We start from the raw sequence: 20,683 nt of genomic DNA on the forward strand, positions 1-20,683 counted from the left end.
ATAGTTTATTTTATATTAATACTGCATAAAATAAAACTTTAGATTCCGTAGACTACTAAATAAATATATATAAACGTATATATCTATTGCAGAAATGCAAACCTCTGACCTGCCATCCCTGTGTGTGACAAGAATCTACAAAAATTCAATTTAATTAATAATGAAATGAATAACTAATAATTATTATAACAATAATTAGTATGTATAACTTATTTATGTAATTAATAATTAATAAAAATATATAAATAACTACATGAATTTAGCCATAAAATATTTTATAATAATATTTTCATACAAATTACATAACCATATTAAAAATAATTACTATATATTACAAAAACATATTATAAATAAAAACGCACTATACTACCTCACTACTGTTAACTTCATTAATGTAAACGTGTACATGTATAAAATAATCTGCTACTTTACTTGTTACCTCAGAAAGTATTCTGTACACGTGAAGAGCTTTACTTTTAATGCTTCAATGTGCACTATATTGTAAATAACCTGAACACTGTATTGACCAATCAGAATCCAGGAGCAGAACTATCCGGTGTGTAATGTGTTTGAAACTCACGCTTGAGTAGAACGGTTCTCCTGAAACACAGATGACGTCCTGCTCTTGAATGGTCAGAATATCTTTGGCCAGGTGCAGACGGATATTAAAAGGCTCTTCTTTACCATCTTGAAGCAAGTAAGTCCCAGTCTTCGTCTGAAAGAGCCAAAGACACGCAGACGTCTGTAATCCCCGCTTGACACCAGGAAACTAATCAGCCGTGAAATTGATTGTGTGATAAACAGTCAGGCATTGTTTCAGGCCCGGTGTTTGCGTTTGGAAACTAAGGTGTCAGTTTTTGTCTGGCAGATCTACTGCTGAAGCCTTTCAGGTTGCTGCAAAATAACAGTTAACATTTTAATTCTGGACCATCTGCTGCTGCTTATCCATTCGTCGGAGGCGTTCTGCCGTTCTGCCGCTCTTCCAAATAGTCTCATCAGTTATCTGAGAACGGATTAAACGTCTCCACATTGACACTGTCGCAATGACAGTCAAAGCTTTTTAAATCAGCAGCAAAACGTCAAATGAATAACTGAGTCCAGATGGAGCCTTGAATGTATTTTAATGTGAAGGATCACCTCTCTGAGAACTAAACACCTATACATTTGCTGAACCTTCCACTAATGCCTTTACTTCAGTAAACACTCGGGTCAAATGTTGAGGTCACATCTGTATGGACATTTTCTAGGTTGATTTTAACCACATTTGAGAGGCATTTCACTGCAACCTGTGATGGACATCCATTCTAACCAACATCCAAGTGTGACGTCAGAAGCCACAAAAACTTTATGAATCCCACCCCTGGGCGTGGCCTCTGACATCACACTTGGATGTAGGCGTGTTGTATGTTAAGTGGGTCGTGTTGGACACCCAAAGCAGAATGCAGCGAGAACTACTTGCTACAGTTGGTTTGTAAATGTGGGTTGAACAACATCATTTTTAAAGTGACATTTGCGAACAATTATGTAATTGACGTTCTGTCCTAGGAGTTATGAGCAATTTGTGTCATTTCTGTGAGACGTTGTGCACATTTCTTGTGACATTTACACATTATGGGTATAATTCAAGACACTTTGTGACGGTTCACACAAAAATGAACATTCTGACATCATTTACTCACATTTCAAAGCTCTGCAGAACACAAAAGAAGATATTTTGAAGAAAGTTGGTAACATACTTCAAAATATATTTTGTGTTCTGTTGAAGAAAGAAAGTCACGCAGCTTTGAAATGGACGAGAGGGTGAGTAAATGATGACACAATTTGTATTTATGGGCGAACTATCCCTTTAACGGCATAATTAACATTCTATGTAATCTAAATATAGCAAATTATATTTTTTATTGCGCACAGCAACAAAATTACAGTTAAATGGAAACGACACATAATTAATATTTTTGATTTCAATCGTGGACGTTTGGTTGAATATTTTATCTACTAACTTTTAAGGCCAATACTGTCTACTAGAATCACATGTATTCGATAACTTGTGTTGCTAGGACACATGGCACATGCAATGCCCTGATGCTTGATTCTGTTGCCATGGCAATCAAGTGTCAGCCATATGTCATGTACCCTCGAGATTTAGAGTCAAAACATCCTGCAAAGACAGATATACACATATCGCTGCTCTCCTTCTGAAACCTTGCATCTCCATATTTCCTGATTTCGATTATGAGTCGCCCTTTATGTCTTTCACCAGGTTTTGCAAATATCTAACCCATAAAAAGTGCTTGTCAACTCTGATAACAGTACAATCATTAAATAACCACACTGTTTTTCTATTTCCTGATAAGCCAATTTGGACGTCCGAGGTGTGCAGGTTACAATATGAATGTTCATCACAGTTCAAAAAGACGCACAAGCTAGAAAAGCACCCCACTGGAACCTAATTCACAAATGGGGTTGTTGAATATTAAACAGTTATGGCATTAGCGTAAGAAGATTGAAATGAGGTGTTGAAACTCGTCTTGCGTGTGATGTTTAAAAAGAAAATCGCTGGACAAACATATTGAAACATCTCTGTCAATATAAACAAGACTTAAGTTTCATTCTGCATGTGATTAATCATGATTACTATTAATAGTTAATTTATAGTTTTAATACATTAAGATGTATAGCTTATCATATATTTATACTGCATAAAAAAAAACGTTATTGCAGAAATGAAAACCTCTGACCTGCCATCCCTGTGTGTGACGAGAATCTACAACAATTAAGATTAATAATGAAAATAATAACTAATAAATATGATGACAATAATTTGTATTTATTAATTATTTGTGTAATTCATTATTAATTTAAGTGTAATCAACAATAATAATAAATAACTACATGAATTCAGCAGTAAAATAATTAATAATATAATATTTTCATAATAATTAAATAATCATATTGAAACATCTCCGTCTCTCTATCGTCTATATAAAACAGACTTATCCTCCTCAGAGCATCCATTAATCTTCTATACACACGCGCCTCCCCTGTCCTCATTTCTGAGCCCAACGGCTATTAAACTTGTGCTCTTGACATTCATCGCTGTACTGTACTCAAAAAACACATCAACATAATGCTATATGTGGCTGCTCCCGGTTTTATTCACTTATCTTAGTGTTAAGGATATTTCCGAGACTGAAATTGTGAGTCTGTTAAATAAGTATCACGAGGGCACGGAAGCAGTCTCTGTTTCCCTGTGGATAGTCTACAAATCCATTTATTTGATCAATGCATTTCTGCCTCTCTCTATGACTTCTGTGAACATTTGTTTGGTCAGAGTTTCCCTTAACGAACAGTGTAAAAATAGATCTGTTACATGTATGAGCTTTATTAGCTTAGTCTGAACGGCTGGCCTGATCTCGCGGGAATTCGTAACTATTGTACGAGGTGCCATTACTAACAAAAGCGACCCACAAACCTAACCGTCACCGGCATCCCTCCCCTGATAGCACTTTACATCTGCAAAACATAGTTTGCTCATCTGCCATGTCTGGAGACGTCTGCTGTCAGATGTCAAATAGAGATCTAGGAGACGTCTGCAACAGGTTTATGATTTAGAATGGATGTAAAACTGCTTTTTCTGAAGAGCATCATCTAAAGATGTTTAACAGATGTTTTTACACAGCAGATGTTTTCCAGATGTTGTTGTTTATTGTGCAAAGAGTTGCTCCTAGTGACAAAGTTCTAAATAAATGTGGGAGTTTCACCTTAACATGACAGAAAAGATCCTTGTAAAGAAAACAGTAATTCATAAAGCATCTTAATCCTTAAAAGAGCTCTTGAGGTCCAAAATTGTTAGGAGCGCAGGGAGGACTTTTAAGAGACTGAAGAGCAGCAGAGAAAATGGATGAAACACAAATAGGGAGAAGAAATGTGGTACAAAATTCATGACAATTTCCATATTACTTTTAAGTAGGGCTGCGCAACTAATCGAAAATTAATCGCAATCGTCAACTTGGCCTTCAACAATTACAAAAACAGAATATTTGAGGTAAAACGATTATTGTGCCGCATTCCAATTTGCATGGATCCTCTCTTTTCTTGTGTTATAAATCCACCGGATTATATATATATATATATATTATATTATAGCATTTATGCGCACCTCTTTCCACGTGGTTCACTGTGCTATTTTTACATTTATATATATTTTTTCAGTTGAATTCACAGTTTAAAAGGCAAGTTTTTTTCAGTTTTCTATAATCGTGATCTCAATATTGGCCAAAATAACCGTGATTCTGATCTCTGTCATAATCGAACAGCCCTACTTTTAAGGTTTATCTGATTTTTTATTTGTATTGTTTTTTGTGTGTTCAACTCTTGTTTATCATGGTTTTTGATTTCTTGTACAGCTGCTTTGATGCAATGGAAATTGTAAAAGCGCTATAAAATAAAATGAGATTGAATTGAATGACAGTGAGTTAATAAGACACAACACATTAGATGTTTGTGACCGATCCTATTAGAGACACGCTAACATCCACAGCACCAGAAACAGAAGAAATCATATGAACATATTTGGCAACTGGAGAAATGAATCTATGCAGCAGAGATGATTTGGTCACAATCTGATCACACAAACAATTACAGCAGTGACAGAAACTTACTGTGTCATTGTTCATTTTCTATCAAATACGATGATATTAACAGCATGGAAAAATATGTATGTATATACACACGCACACACATGTACACTCACCTAAAGGATTATTAGGAACACCATACTAATACTGTGTTTGACTCCCTTTCGCCTTCAGAACTGCCTTAATTCTACGTGGCATTGATTCAACAAGGTGCTGAAAGCATTCTTTAGAAATGTTGGCCCATATTGATAGGATAGCATCTTGCAGTTGATGGAGATTTGTGGGATGCACGAAGCTCCCGTTCCACCACATCCCAAAGATGCTCTATTGGGTTGAGATCTGGTGACTGTGGGGCCATTTTAGTACAGTGAACTCATTGTCATGTTAAGAAACCAATTTGAAAAGATTGGAGCTTTGTGACATTATCCTGCTGGAAGTAGCCATCAGAGGATGGGTACATGGTGGTCATAAAGGGATGGACATGGTCAGAAACAATGCTCAGATAGGCCGTGGCATTTAAATGATGCCCAATTGACACTAAGGGGCCTAAAGTGTGCCAAGAATACATCCCCACACCATTACACCACCACCATAATTACATTAATGAGAAATTGAACAGGTGTTCATAATAATCCTTTAGGTGAGTGTATGTATTCAAGTGTGTGTGAGTATGGTAAACTGAAAAAAATACATAATTGATCTCCAGATCTGTAGCAGACATCTTACAGATGTACCTATACTATCTGAAACCGTCATTCCAGTTAGCCACCTCGTAAAAACAGCAACGGATGGCAATGTGATTGTGTTGGAAATACCAAAGCATTTAAAATCTGTAAATAATAATTACCTCTTCATTTGAAGTCTTGAAATCCATGTGCTAAGGTCAGAGAAACAGCCCTTGGAGAGTAAACAAAGAAAAACACAACATGTGATCATCATTTAATTATGAAATGCTACGTTGGCAATGATTTTACTGGCCTGCGGCAAAGTGGTACATGATAAATAAATAAGAGATGAGAATGAATCTAAAACTAATTAGAATTTAACCTTAACTTAAATTCAATCAAAACTCTTCACGGCTATTTGTTTTGACAAATAGCATCAGAATCCGTGTTTGTTAACTCAGCGAGAAAATATTGTGTGTGAAACCTTAAACCTTTAAAACAGCGTTTTTTGACGTTGAGACGCGGCAGGCCAAACAGATTCACTGACTGGAAACCAATGAGCGCTTCTCAATACGAATGCAAATGTGGCATTTCAAGGTGCTGGCAGGTCTGCTTAATAATTCAGTGAGCATTATTGTCCGACAATATATCAGTGTGTATTTAGGAGGTCTGTAAACATGTACCGCAAATTCTGCTGTGGAATACATGGTGTGCTTGAATGCTTCATTGTGCAATAACTATATGACATCCAAACAAACCCCACTGCTTCCAAATACCTCATGATAATGTTATTAAATCCCACGAGTGACGTTCTTAATCATTACAGCACTTCCTGGTGAAGATGTAGGGAACTTCTCAATAAACCAAACTGAATTGTTTAATCATAATAATAGAATAATACGTAGCGATCATAATCATTTAATTTCCTTTCTACGAAGATGGCTTCTAACAACTGACTCCATTGTGACAGTATTTCCATGACCATTAAGAACATTTCCCCATCCAATTCATTACCATAATGCATCTGGACATTTCTAGTTTTTTTTTGTAAGCCATTATTCCAAATAATGATCATCATTAAATTCTCATCACTGTGATGTTGCATTTTTAAATCCTTAATACAATCACCATATAAGCAGCACACCAAAGACCAATGAGCACTTCTTAACTTAAAATATACATATACATAAAATATACATCATTTTCAGGTACAGTTATTTCGAGGTACGAGTTGTTTCGCATTATGATAACAAAAACCGAAGGGGTCAAATGTGTTTAATGGTGGTTAATAAAGTAAAATAATTATTTTGAGCGAGCAGGACAGATTCGATGCGAGATTCATCCAACACATCATCAGAACACAATGATACTTGTGATGTTCTTGTAATTAATTTATACATTTTAAGCCTTTTTCACAACACAGTTATGACAGACAAAAGTGTTTGACGATGAGAAACAGATCTCCTCTCCTGCAGTGTTAATTCAGTGTTACCTTACAAATGTTTCAATAATTCATGACGCAAATCGTTTACATTCAAATGCTGACGCGCCGACGCGCTGGCGCATGTAAGGATTAAAAGTGCTTGATTAGGAAATTGTTTCACGGGGAAAATAAGTGACAGCTTCTGCTGTTCCATCTCTCAAAACACATTAAAATAAAACACAACCACAAACATAATTGACACACAGGATTAATTGACAAAATAAATCCTTTGTTTTAGCGAATGAGTGCTTTCTTCATATAAGATATATATATACATATACACTTTGCTGTAATTTTGCAGCAGGTTTCCCAGTAATTTATTGTAGATTTAATAATTGTTTAATAAAGGACTAGGAAAGGTTGTTATGAAACAGTTTTATATGTTCGAAAAAAACTTTCCGAAGTTTTTGTGCAGTAATAAAAAATAAGAAGCAGTTTCTTCTGGTCTAGATTTCTAGCAATATTGAAAACTTCTTAAATCAGTTTTGTTTCAAGGGACATTGCTTCAATGAGAGTCGCCGGAAATATTTAATCGTTCTATAAAATATATCTTTTTTTCAAACATAAAAACTATTTGTGCTGGAGACAGCTGTCAAAATGTGGAAAATTACAAAACTGTGCGGTTTCTCCATGTGTTATGTGTACACATGGACAACCTTGCATTTTTCGAGCACTTTAATCAGCGTGTTCTTGCTCTGAGAGGATTTGAATGATAAGATGCATGCATCCTTAAGTGGAATGCACCGTAAGATAGCTTCATTACCGTGATATACTGGCGAGCCCTTAAATTTCAGATTTCCCATTATGTATCAAGAATTGACAAAGGCGTCAAAAAGATGAACCTTTTCCAAGATGAAGTGCACTTAGAGGGTAACAGCGATACGAGGCTCGTAAGTGAGAGGATGTGTGGCTCTAAAGGGACAGCGGTGACTAGCACACGAGTGCCATCTGTCAAAATGAGATGCAGTCCCCTCCAAACCTCAGAGCTGGAACAGACATCCCAGACTGCTTAGAACTTCCAGCACGGATCGATTCCAGCTACGATCGTCCTGGCAGAAGAACCCCGGGCCTTCAGACACCCTCTGGATGAATAATTCATCAGCGGTAAATGATCTAGTGTTCCCTAATAACATCACTATTGGAGGTCCACGGGTCTTCCCACATGGGTGCCATCCATAGCTTTCCTCCATACAGATCAAGAAACGACAATGAGCGCCTAATGAAATCCATCTTTCTGTTGTTGTGTCCCAATGATCATCATCATCTATCAACGGCGTGCCAACAAAATAAAGCCGCAGATGCTTTATCAGAAAACATTCTATTATGTTTTTATTGACGCGATGAAGGTTGGATTTGCTTTTATAGCCGCCTGAGGCAGTCGGCAAGAAACTCGGCGGATGTATAATCTAGCAAACCAACATAATGCCACAACAAAGACAAACCACCATAACAGCAAAAAAATTACATTTGAATTAGTTCGTATGCTAATACCAAACATTTGTCACCCTAAAGGTATAATAAATGCACACAAGAACAACTCAAGTCCATATTTCACCCCAAAAAATGAAAGAAATAAAGTTTTGCATAAATGGAATTAAAGCCTGTTTGCAGAGCATTAGTATGTTTTCCATTAAAATATTATTTTCAAGACAATCGCATTTCCAGCTTTTGCCCTTTTTACTTTTTGATTTAAAAAGTATTAAAAAGTATAAATGATACTGCATGCGTCAAGATCTACAAATACTAGAGATGCATCGATATATCGGCCAATAATCGGTATCGCTCGATAAAAGCAATTTTTCATACTAGTTTAAAAGCAGCCGATGATCTAGAAAATGTTAAGACACATACCAGTTTGATGTTAAATATTATTAGTCGTTTTATGATTTAATGACATTCAGAAAGTTAAAAAATATTAATTTAGTCTTCAGAATCTGTCTTGGCAGATGTAACTCGGAATAATCAGCTATCGGTGGAGAAATTTAGCATCTGTGAATCTCTAATAAATACTGTATTCCATTCCATTTTCTACCGCTTATCCGAACTACCTCGGGTCACGGGGAGCCTGTGCCTATCTCAGGAGTCATCGGGCATCAAGGCAGGATACACCCTGGATGGAGTGCCAACCCATCACAGGGCACACACACTCACTCATTCACTCACGCACTCACACCCTACGGGCAATTTTTTCCAGAGATGCCAATCAACCTACCATGCATGTCTTTGGACCAGGGGAGGAAACCGGAGTACCCGGAGGAAACCCACGAGGCACGGGGAGAACATGCAAACTCCACACACACAAGTCGGAAGCGGGAATCGAACCCCCAACCCTGGAGGTGTGAGGCGAACGTGCTAACCACTAAGCCACCGTGCCCCCCTTAAATACTGTATTATATCAGGTAAATATTACTATTATAGATTATTTTTATATATTTTATTTTTTATATTACAGTGATAAGATAAGAATGGCTTTCCTGGGGCTCAGTGATTAGAGCATGGCGCTATAAACGTCAAGGTCATGGGTTCGAACCCAGGGATTGCACATACTTAAAAAACAAATGTATAGTATACTGCAATCAGAGGTGGGTAGTAACGAGTTACATTTACTCCGTTACATTTACTTGAGTAAGTTTTTGAAAAAATTATACTTCTAGGAGTAGTTTTAAATCACTATACTTTTTACTTTTACTTGAGTAGATTTGTGAAGGAGAAACTGTACTCTTACTCCGCTACATTAGGCTACAATAAGCTCGTTACTTTTCTTCTGACCTCTTTGATATTCTACGCGTCATTGTTTTATTTTGACAGAGAGTGAGACTTCTGCCAAAGGCTCTACCATGTGCCTCTGTTTCACCAATCAAACGTAGTTGCGCAGTCTCGTCACGTGACCATATTCAATCTCAGCGGAGTTCGGCGGGACGGGTAAGTTTACAGTCGTAGCAAAACAAAAATGTCACAATCAACCATCGGCAATGCAGACACAGCCGAGGAGGAACACCCCTGGCCTCATATTGAAAGCATGTTTACCTTAGTAAAAGTGCGAAACAGCAGCTACATTATGCGGTGTCTTCTGTGTCTCCCAAAACAAACGGACATTTCAGCATTCAACAACTCAACATCTAACTTGAGGAAACATGTAGCGCTAAGTGTTCTAAAATGGTTTTTTTTTTTGCTGTGGATAGACGAATGTTTGTCTTTAAAGTTACATATGTCTTAAACATTTCCTATATATATTATGTGTGGAACGGTACATGTATTTGTATTGAACCGAAATGGTATGGACGTCACGGTTCGGTGCATACATTTAACTTACACAGAGAATAACTTACACGGTATAAAAATAAATAAAACTCGCGTGCAAATTAATTAATATAATGCAGAACTACTGTTAGATACGTGGGTTCTTTAGGGACACTTAATCTGTAGTCCCGCTTTAGCTTTGAAGCAGGCTGCGTTTGCATTGCAATGCTTTAGTATGTTGTGTGAGAGAGAGAGAGAGAGAGAGAGAGAGAGATTGGCGTGGGCGCGATCGAAAAGTCACAAAGTGTTTACTTATATCTGTGTGTGTGTGAGTTTAAGTACTTGAATTTACCTGGATTATTTTAAATTAAGCTATTTTGTGATTAACTAATTAATTAATTTTAATTTATTTTATTGATTTGATGAACTATAATTAGCTTTAACATTTTTATTTTGTATTTTTGTCTGTCTGATTGAATGCTTGTTAAAAAATAAATCAGACTTTACTCAACAGTTACTCAGTACTTGAGTAGTTTTTTAACCAAGCACTTTTTTACTCTTACTCAAGTAATTATTTGGATGACTACTTTTTACTTTTACTTGAGTCATATTATTCTGAAGTAACAGTACTTTTACTTGAGTACAATTTTTGTCTACTCTACCCACCTCTGACTGCAATGCAGGTTGCTTTGGATGAAAGCGTCTGCCAAATGCATAAATGTAATGTAATGTAATGTAAATGTGCCAGGAATGAAATGATCAGTACACAATGACACCAGCACTGAATATAGAGAACCGGACGTTGTATCCAAACACAACACAGAGCACCGAACAGCTACAAATCAATACTAACGTCATTCCTATACATTTCAGAGCTCATTAAAGCGCAGGCGCTGTACACTGAACCAAAAATAGAAATGTAAAGTGTTTTCTATCGTTTACTACGCGCTGTACCCTGCGTTCTCTCTGTATCATGCCTAGCATGTTCAGCTGACACACGCTCGACACTGACTCACTCCATTCGTCATTCTGTGAAAAAGAGATCTGATTTGCATCTTAACAGGCTGGTGCGGTATGCCATATTATTCCAGGCATAATTCAGGCACCTCATCTTTTGAGCGTCTCTGAACAATTGCACAAGCCTCGCGAGAGACGTTTTCTTGAAATCGGCCTTCTGCATCGTGCCTCACATTTTTCTTCTCGTTTTCATGAGAAATTCACAGACTCATACATTTTAGCACTTGTCTAATGCATGTTGATTAATTTTCAAGATGTTCTTAAAGAATCGGCTCATCACCAGCTGTGACACAAAAGGACACGTTGGTTCGTGTGTGTTTAGACGTTTCCTTTTGTGTTTAACAGAAGAAAAAGTAAGATAAAAGCCTGACACCATCTGATGGGAGTTCAGTTAAAAGATGACTGGATCTTCCTTTTTGGGTGTTCTGTCTCTTTAAGAGCAGCATCTTAAGGAAACGTGCCAATTGGTGGAACAGCAAATAAAGTCACAGGTTTTTTTTAGCTTACCTTCAGGGAAAGATGTTCAGCGCAGCAAGCATGGAGGTCGAGCCATGGGGAAGGAGACGGGTTTCTTAGCGTCAAGGGATTTTTATTTTTATTCCAGTGTTCCAATATTGGACTTTGCCTTCTGGGCCAACCAGTGTCCCTCAGCTGCTGACATAAAACAATATTTATATACATTATATAAATGTATATTTCATCACATCCACATGAATTATGCAAATAGAACATGGAGTTAATATTTCATAATTTACTATAACACCAGTGCACATTTACTTCACTGTAAAAGATTCTTATTTGCATTCAATTCGTCTGATCATTTTAAATTATAATGAACTTAATCGAATCCGTTTATGTAAAACGTTGCCACGACTTATCGTTCGCGTTTAAAAAGAAAAGGAGGTTTGGTTAATGTATGCGTGTCTGACAAAAGCCGTACGCATTAACTCATTTTAAAAACACTTAACAAAAGAGAGAAATGCATTGTTGCCGTCCAAAAACAGCCTCCATTTTCTAAACTCTCCCATTGTTGAATGGTTTTATCTTTTCTTCAGGATTTTGAAAAGAAATATTGAAGCCTGGTAATTGGCTTTGGTGGGTATTTGCCAACATTGAGAGCAAGACAATTTAAAGCAATTTACATCTAGTTCCATCGTGCGCATCCAGTCATTTTCATCCTCCAACACACAAAGCATACCGTCAATACGCTCGGATGAATATGCCTCCAAACAACTGCCTCTCACAATTTCAGCACGCTATGATTCATTCTGATTCTAACTTTGCTCCCGAACGATTTGCCTGTTCAGAGAAATCTGTAAAAATAGCATTAGTGCTCAAGCAGTTCTGGATATGACCAGGAAAAAAGCATTGAGATGTATGTTTCATAAATTGCTCAGCTCCTCAGCTCGGAGGTCACGAAGGATTGTTCCAGCACAACACAATGCTAAAAGATCTCCGGTCCTGAGGAGAATTCACCCACCAGTACATTCTGTGATCTTTTCTCTACTTCACACATTTACTTTCACAGCTCCACGACCTCTCAAATAAAACCATTATTGTTCATCATTAAAACTGCGTTATGCACGGCTGACTCATATAATCTTGCTTCCTCCGTGCGCATATCATCAGTGTGGGCAACGTAAAAATCTTTGCATCTTCATATTTACTGGGGACCTTGACCTGCTGTCTCCAACTTTGGCTTTGAAAAAAAAGCGAAGCTTTAAAAATCTTTGTTGTTGACTCCATTGGTCAGAGCGGGCCTGGAAATGAACAAGAGTACTTTCCTCCATCATAGTGGCCAGAGGACTGGGGCTATTCATTTCTTCCAGACTTCAGTACAAAACAGCTCAAAGGACTTTTACAAGTGTCCCTGCGAAAATACGGAAAAACACAGGCAATAACCCTGACACTGTTTGATGAATGAAACAGTATATCGAAAAATAACGGTGGTATAATTCATGTTGGCACAGCGCACCGCTGAGGCTAACAATGTGCTGTTAATATTACTTTAGTTATGAATCTAATAGACCTTACACAAACACACACACACAACCTCAGAAAAACGGAGTCGAGGTTGATACTGATGGCATATCAAGGTCAACCTTATTCACACGGTTTTCCTGAGGAGGTGAGTGCACACGCTCCCATGAGCCGCCACACGGGAAACACAATTCGATGTTGAGACGTGAGAAAACAAACATGCTCACACTTGGTCTCGCATTGGGAATTTAAACGGTATTTAAACAGAGAAATATCCCACTGAGCTCATTGTCAACAAGGCGTAGTGTATGTTAAAGATGTACAACATGTATAAGCACTTACAAAAGAATCACCCATGGGTTTTACTACAGTAACTAGAGTTTAACTGTGGTATATCTAGTAAAAATTTGCCGATGCAAATGGTCGAGTGTACAAAAATAGATGTTGATTATTTTATAAGGGAAGAATAAATATGAATATACAAATAAATGTAAACGCCTCTGTGTGGCAAATGGATAGCTAGAGATCAGATTATAAATGTGACAGGTGTCCTATTAGGTGATGATAATGGAGTATGTAAAATAGACTGATCCTTGTTCACTCTCTATTAGACGCACACTTTCTCTCATATCAAAGCTGTTGTGTTATGATCTAGTGTTGTTTATTTGTTCTACCATGATGGGTTGTGTAGAGTAAATTTGTGGATACTGTGGTTTTAAAAATTACTGTACGATTACTATAGTTTTGGGTTTTCCAAACTGGGGTTACAGAACCCTGGTAGTTTGCGAGGGAATTGCGGAGGTGTACTGTATGTATATACAAATTGTTTCCGTTACAGGTTTATAGGGATGTCACGACTTTAATATGTGACGATTCAAGCCGGTTGAGATGTTATTTGACTCACAGTACCTGTTTTGAACAGCAGGGGCCGCTGTGTTTACTGCAAACTTGGAAAAACTGGATAAGCAGATTTTTCTGAAATGTGAAAAATCCAAGAAAAGCACAAATTCTTTGTTTGTTTGTATATTAAACAGGTTTTTTGTATTTATTTATTTTAAATTGCAGTTAGGTTTTGTTATTTGATATAAAATATATTTTCATTTTACAAAGAAATGTGCAGCGTTTGAGGAATAATAAAAGGGAAGTTGTTTATTTCTAATTTGTCTCCAAAAAAAAAATTCAAATTCTAAATGTCATTTTGTAAAAATAAACCGTATGAAAGAATCGTATCGTGAGATCAGTATCGTGAAACTCATCGCGAGCTGAGAGAATCGTTACATCCCTACAGGTTTGATAAATAACGAGAGTCGCTATGTAAAATATTACGGATAGAAACATTAAAACAATTAAAGTAAAATTTTGTTGCTGTCATTTCAAAACCGTCTTCACAGAGTCACAAACTGATGATTCGCCAAGATATCAGTTCCAAATTTTAAGTTTCAGATCTTATTTTATGATAAAAATCCAAAACCAGATTACCTCCGCTAAACTAATGTACCCTATTCCATTTTATATATTCATTTGTGTCTGTTTTTATTTTCCCATTTTACAAGAAAGATTCCGAAATAAAGTTATTTTAAACAAATCTGAGATGCCATCAAGTCTCCTGAGCTACAAGATAGCATCGTCTAAGCAATTTTCCTCCAAGATGGTATTACCACTTGATAGCATCACTTCACCATGCTTCCCCCTTTAAAACAAACAGACAGTGGAGGAAAACATCTCAGCTGCCGTAAAATAATGGGCGGATGGAAATGTCAGGCCGACTCAGAGTTTTTGATCAGGCCTGATTGACTGTTTCTCAGCTTTCATGACAGCAGCTCTGTTGAAGACGCTTCCAGCTACAAACCCAAAGGTCATCTGGAGACTTTGAACATGGAATTACGCTTGATTAAATCTTCATCCTAACTTCATCCTTTTGTGTTACTCCGCTCTGACATCTCATTGCCAAAAGCAAGCCCTTTCCAGCCCGCCGGGCAGATCTCTCTTTAGCCCTCATTACTTAAGACACCAGCGAGACCCGCTGGCCTACATCACCACACCAAACTAGATCTATTTAGTGACAACGACGTGTATAACGCCGGGAAAGTAGCAAACGGCACATTTATAGACTTGAGCGGTGACCTCTCGCTCTCTCTATAATGGATGAGTTTTGGCGAGGTGGTGTTTGAAGTACAGAGAAGGTGCCAGAGGAAACTTAATGGACACATGAGACTCATTACGCCAACAAAGATGGGTAATTAAATACGCTGTCAGGAAGGAAAGTGTTGTGATGAAAGACAAAGTTTGGTTTGTTTGTAAGCTTCGTGTCTCGGCGCTGAATCGCCGACCTATTAAAAACTGAATAAATGAGGTGTGTTGATATGAGACTAACTGATACATATCAGCAAACACGATGAGCACCGCTGCGGCAGAAAACTTGCATTTTTTATGACAATGGAGATAAATATTTATACACAAAAATGTTAATATTGATATTGATATGGACCCAGATTTGTCACGGGCACGAAGAACAGAAAATAACGGAATAAATTGCATCTTTAGACTGAGAAAGAACATTGTGATAGTTCACCAGAAGATTATTATTCTTTCATAATTCTCATTTACTCACTCACACAGATGAAGATATTTTGATGCATGTCGGTAACAAAACAACACTGGTTCACTTTGACTTCCACTGTATGAACACAAAACCTCCACAGAAACAAAAGAATCATATTGATGTTTTCAACCATGTGAGAGTGAAAATACACTGTCACAATGTTCATTTTTGGGTGAACAATTTCCCAGGTGTACTTTTTTTTTTAAACAATACATTTTTTGTTGAATTAAATACAAAATACCATTACTACACTCACTACTGCATTTTGCCATCATGTTAAGGATGCAACAAATGCTCAATGCTATTGATTTGTAAACATACTGTTCAATATAAGTCATTTTGTGACATCCCTGAATCGGTGCACAGACGCTGAAAAACCTTGACGCCGCTAGTTGCTATAGAGCTGGTCGAGAGATGCTGAACCGCAGCGTCCACACCAGTGTGAATAAGACAGTTTATTATTCATGACCCATTACTTTACATTCTCACCACCTGGCCGTGAACGCTCGCTCCGAGCGCTGGAAACCCTCACGGACGCTACAGAGGTTAATATGGAAGGAAACAGTGGATGCATGGAGGACGCCTCATTCCCAAACTCATCACGTTTCTAAAGGTGCTGCATCATTTTGAGGCGAGAGCGAGATGGTAACGTTTATTACACCCATTTTGAAGCCAACAAAACGGAAGGGTCAGCAGCAACGACAAATAAGGATGACAAATCTGGATCTGCTCTACAAACAGGCAAGATGGAATAGTATGCAGAATATGAATTTAACTAAGATAACTAGGACTTTCATGTGCGCTTGAGAGAACTCAATTATAATAGATGCTTGCGTCAATTATTCATGTTTATCTTCGACCATCCTAGTGTGCATCTAAAGCATTACGCCTTCAAAAACAACCATATGGTCTGGGACGATCTGAACAAAACGAGCACAAAAACACACTTTGTTGGCGCTTCGTGACAGTTTGGAAAGAAATAGATCGTTCTCTCACTATAGGCCGCTCTGCCTGTTTGGAGTTTATAGGAATCTTCAGACTCTCACGCTGTTTCTCATATTCAGAAAGCAATGCTTGCGCGAGAAATAAAGTGCCATGTTGACATGATAAAAAATGTGTTGCATGTGTCCCACGCATTAAAAAAATTATTTCTACACCATATTATGTTGAATCACACTATTTCCAATTTAGGCCGGCATCAAGCCACACCGCCGTCCATTATCACCCGCCCTGGTGCTGCACATCCTCATTTTTGTCGTCTGCTTTGTTTTTAGTTTGTGCCTCGTCAGGTTTTGTAATGCGGATACTTCCTCTGCCTAATGGATCAAAAGAGCACTTGTGTGTCACTATTGAAGATATGCTGTGTAACCTTGAGCGTCGCCCGCCGCTGCGATTTAAATGAGATCAAACGTTAGCCTGTGCGCTGTGGGTTAGATTGATTTTGTCACTCCGCCACGTGAAACGTAAGAGGCCGTTCGGGAGAGGAAATCATGATGCTCAAGCTGAACAAACCTCAGGCACATTCATGAAGACAAGAGAACTTTTCTACCGATGACGATGCAGAATTGTCAAGTACAACACATAAGACACGTGCAAACCTCACATAACAGTTATTAAATATCACGCATGAAATATTGATTACAGATACATGAACATTTAAAGCATCCTCAATGTGTCACTCACACATTGAAGTTTGAGGAAATAAAAAACAGAAGATTAGCTCTTGGAAACCAAATCTATTTTAGTTTCCTGCTCTCTTGACAGAATAGCTCAAGACGATTTCTCGTCTCCCTATTTCCTTCCTAATTATCTGTGTGCGTGTATGTTTTTCCAGGGCTGATAACTACCGGCGCTTTTTCTCTTGTTTCGGCCCACAGTTCACCAGGATTTCAAACCCATTTGACTTCATCTCAGGAGAGACGCACACCAGCTCTCCGCAGGTCACACTCAGGTTGACACAATGTGCTACACAACATCGTCTCCTCCGTCAGCACCGTGGACCGTTAACACTATATCTGTACAGTGTTTAGTGTTAATTAGGCACTATGGGGTGTAAGTGCGTAATGAGCAATCTGTCCTGTGCAACACGCTGGCAAAACATTATTATAACGCCGGCCAGGTCGTGTCGAAGAACTCGGCCGGCTCCTCCCTCGACTCACTTGCTTAGCAGAGCGAAGTAAATATGTTATGGATGCAATAAATCACAATACATCTGAATCGCTCATGCATCAGTCTGCACGGATCTCTCATTGCACGCAGCTGACCAGCTCTCGTCGTTAAGCAAAGTGCATTTCACACAGGCACACTCGTAGAAAACGTAGCTGTTATTTCCTCATCTCCAGGGGAGGAAAGAGAAAACTCTCTGAGACAGGTAGACGAGGAAGAATCCTTGGGAGGAAGCAGTCTTAACCTCATTTAAATTAATGTCCACCTGTCAACAGGCTTTATTACATTAACATGTTTTTTAAACAAATGATTGGATTACATTAAATGCGAGGAGAAATTGGATGCTGGAGGGCACGCGAGCCATTAATTGAAATTGATGGTTGTCCCAACAGCCCTGTCTTTGAAGACGTGCCAACTGGGAGACAATTTCACAGACGGTGTTTAGAATAAGGGTGGCATTAGGAAGGGGATGATCCTGGTGACTGGAGGCGACGTGGTTCGTTCCACCGGATGTTAATGGGAAATCTGACACAGCAAAATAAGCACCGAGAGGCTGCTCTGCTGGATTCCTGGTTCAGCATGTGTAATGCAGCATCAAAGCGATGTGATGCACTCATCTTGGCTCTCAATTTAAAGCAAAGCCGTGATTTTACATCAATTGCTTGAAAGATTGTGAATGTGATTTACTTCCAGGATATGTTCTCTCTATCCTCTCTGTAATTACAATCATTACAACAGTAAAGGATTCAGTTAGAAACATTGTGCAGGTCCTTCAACATCAGACACAAGTCACGCGCCAGTTAAAATATGCGCATCTATTGTATTGCATTGCATACAAATTCCAATGTATGGATGAGCACTGTAATGACAAAACCTTACCTGATATTCAACTAACAGGTGGTCATTTGCAACGCCTTCAAGTTCACAATTCTTCCATCCTTCTTGATTGTCTCATCGCAGTCTACTGGAAAACGAGCAATCAGCATCCAGATCATAACGACCACTAACGGCTCCAGTCTCCATCCGCGACCGCACAGTCGAATCCTCCGGAGCGGCTCCTTTAAACTTGCTCGTAGTTTATATTCCCACAACAGGCGACGCGCATCCACTGTCTCGTCCGCCAGCATCCTCCGCAATCTGAGCCATGCAGCTCTTTCCATCTACATATCTGCTGCTGTCGCTAGGCATCCTGAGCAGTAATAATGACCGGCTGAAAGCACAAGTAGTGATGTTCGATTCGCGGACGAATCGGTTCTTTTGAATAGATTCTTTTCCCCTCGGTGATTCGATCGAGCCGTTTTGAGCATGTTTGTAACTGAATCATTCTACTTGGCGGCCGTGAGATCATTGAGCGGAATTTTGTTGACGTTTCAAGTTCAGCGTTGTACACTAAACAGGACGTAACGTTAATCTGTGACCCCTAAAGAAGTGTTTTTTAAAGCACAAGAGAATTCCTTTGTGAAGGGCGTTTTAGGTCTATTTCTGTTTCATCCGCCAGGTTTTATCCCCAGTTAACTTCGGTTTGTGTTTGGCTAGTGTCTAATTATATAACTATTTATTTTTCATTGAATTAATGTTAATATTAATTAATATTATTATTTTATTGTGTAATATTTGTATTAAATAAACAATTTGTTCAATTTTGTTGTAGGTTCATTTTATTAAATTAACAATTGATCGAATGGGTCCAGCGGTTTGGCCGATTTAAAGAAACCGTTTGGTACACTGATATCTAACGGTTGAGCTTAGTATCACAGTCTAAATTCTGAATATTGGAGAGACAAGTTTATCAAAGTAACGATTCTTCTCGGTTTCTTTCGATTGTAATCAGAAATAATCTAAAAGCACTTAATTGTTTGTGAATGCAACGTTTGATTATGTTGTTAAGATGAAACCGTCCATAGAACAGCAAAACAGTTCCATCTCATCATCATAAAAGTTTCTGTTTAAATGAATAAAAGTCCAGTTAAAACCATTTTTATTTCTGTGATGTTTTCGTCTGGAAAATGTTTCGAAAGATGGGCATGTGACATCATCGCAATAATACACATTTTTATGTTTTATAATAAATTCTTTATATTTGGCAGTCCGGTCACACTAAATAAAGAAACAGGCGTTTAAAGCGCAGCAGATATACTTCCGGTTCACTCTCACTGAAAATAATTTCCTGTCACGTGAGCGTTTTATTGAACGCTATTCGCTCCACCGACGAGAAGGTCGCCCAATTTACCTGAACTTTCAGTGACTGTTTTTTAAACGTTCCAAAATATTGAATTTAAATATATAATATTTTGATGAAAACGTCGAATATAAACGTTTGCTGTTTTTACAATCATTAAGACATTGTTGGCGGACACTTTTGGCTAACTAATCGAACGAGTCTATTTGAACATGTTCTATTAAAACGAGGCGTCCGAACGAACCGAGTCGGTGAAATGAATCGGACCTCGTAACGATCCTCTCAGGCGCTTTTTCTACGTCTCTCTCCTCTCACACTTCATTCTTTCTCTCTTGACCGACACTACAGTTCTACATTCATCCGCCTCAAACCATGCAGACATGCAGCACATTTAATACGTGCAGTCACTGCTGGATAAGAAATGCGGTGCGCACGAGACTGTGGCACTTTAAGGCTCCATCATGTGCGTGATTTTCAATGCGGTAATATTTGGTAAAGGAGGCAGAGGAAGCCACGAGAACATTCTCCCAACACGCTTTACGTAACACACACATATATATCTATATAATGAGGTCTACTGGTATCATATCTCATTAAGTCTTTGCATGCTATATCAAGTAGTCGATATGCAATTTTTATTTTTTTGTGCAAACAATCAAAAATATCCCTGTTGAGAAAAACATTAGAAACCATCTCAGAATGGATTAAATGGTT

General features: G+C 38.1%; 1 protein-coding gene across 2 annotated transcripts in view; it reads right to left on the minus strand.

The window, feature by feature from the left end:
* The window catches only part of sntg1 (syntrophin, gamma 1), a 38,802-nt gene extending 19,617 nt beyond the window's left edge, over nt 1-19,185 (minus strand). The window contains exons 1-4 of one of the 2 annotated variants that reach the window (XM_056739048.1): nt 18,670-19,185; nt 11,550-11,693; nt 5,485-5,534; nt 581-715 (exon numbers count right to left, since the gene is read on the minus strand). In XM_056739048.1, the coding sequence (XP_056595026.1) occupies nt 581-715; nt 5,485-5,511 (162 nt within the window). In that variant the 5' untranslated portion in view covers nt 5,512-5,534; nt 11,550-11,693; nt 18,670-19,185. Of the gene's footprint in view, nt 1-580; nt 716-5,484; nt 5,535-11,549; nt 11,697-18,669 lie in introns of both variants that reach the window. The other variant, XM_056739049.1, reaches the window with a different exon arrangement.
* Between the last annotated feature and the right edge of the window lie 1,498 nt (nt 19,186-20,683).

This window comes from Triplophysa dalaica, chromosome 23 (genome assembly GCF_015846415.1).
Source record: "Triplophysa dalaica isolate WHDGS20190420 chromosome 23, ASM1584641v1, whole genome shotgun sequence".
Classification (NCBI taxonomy): domain Eukaryota; kingdom Metazoa; phylum Chordata; class Actinopteri; order Cypriniformes; family Nemacheilidae; genus Triplophysa; species Triplophysa dalaica.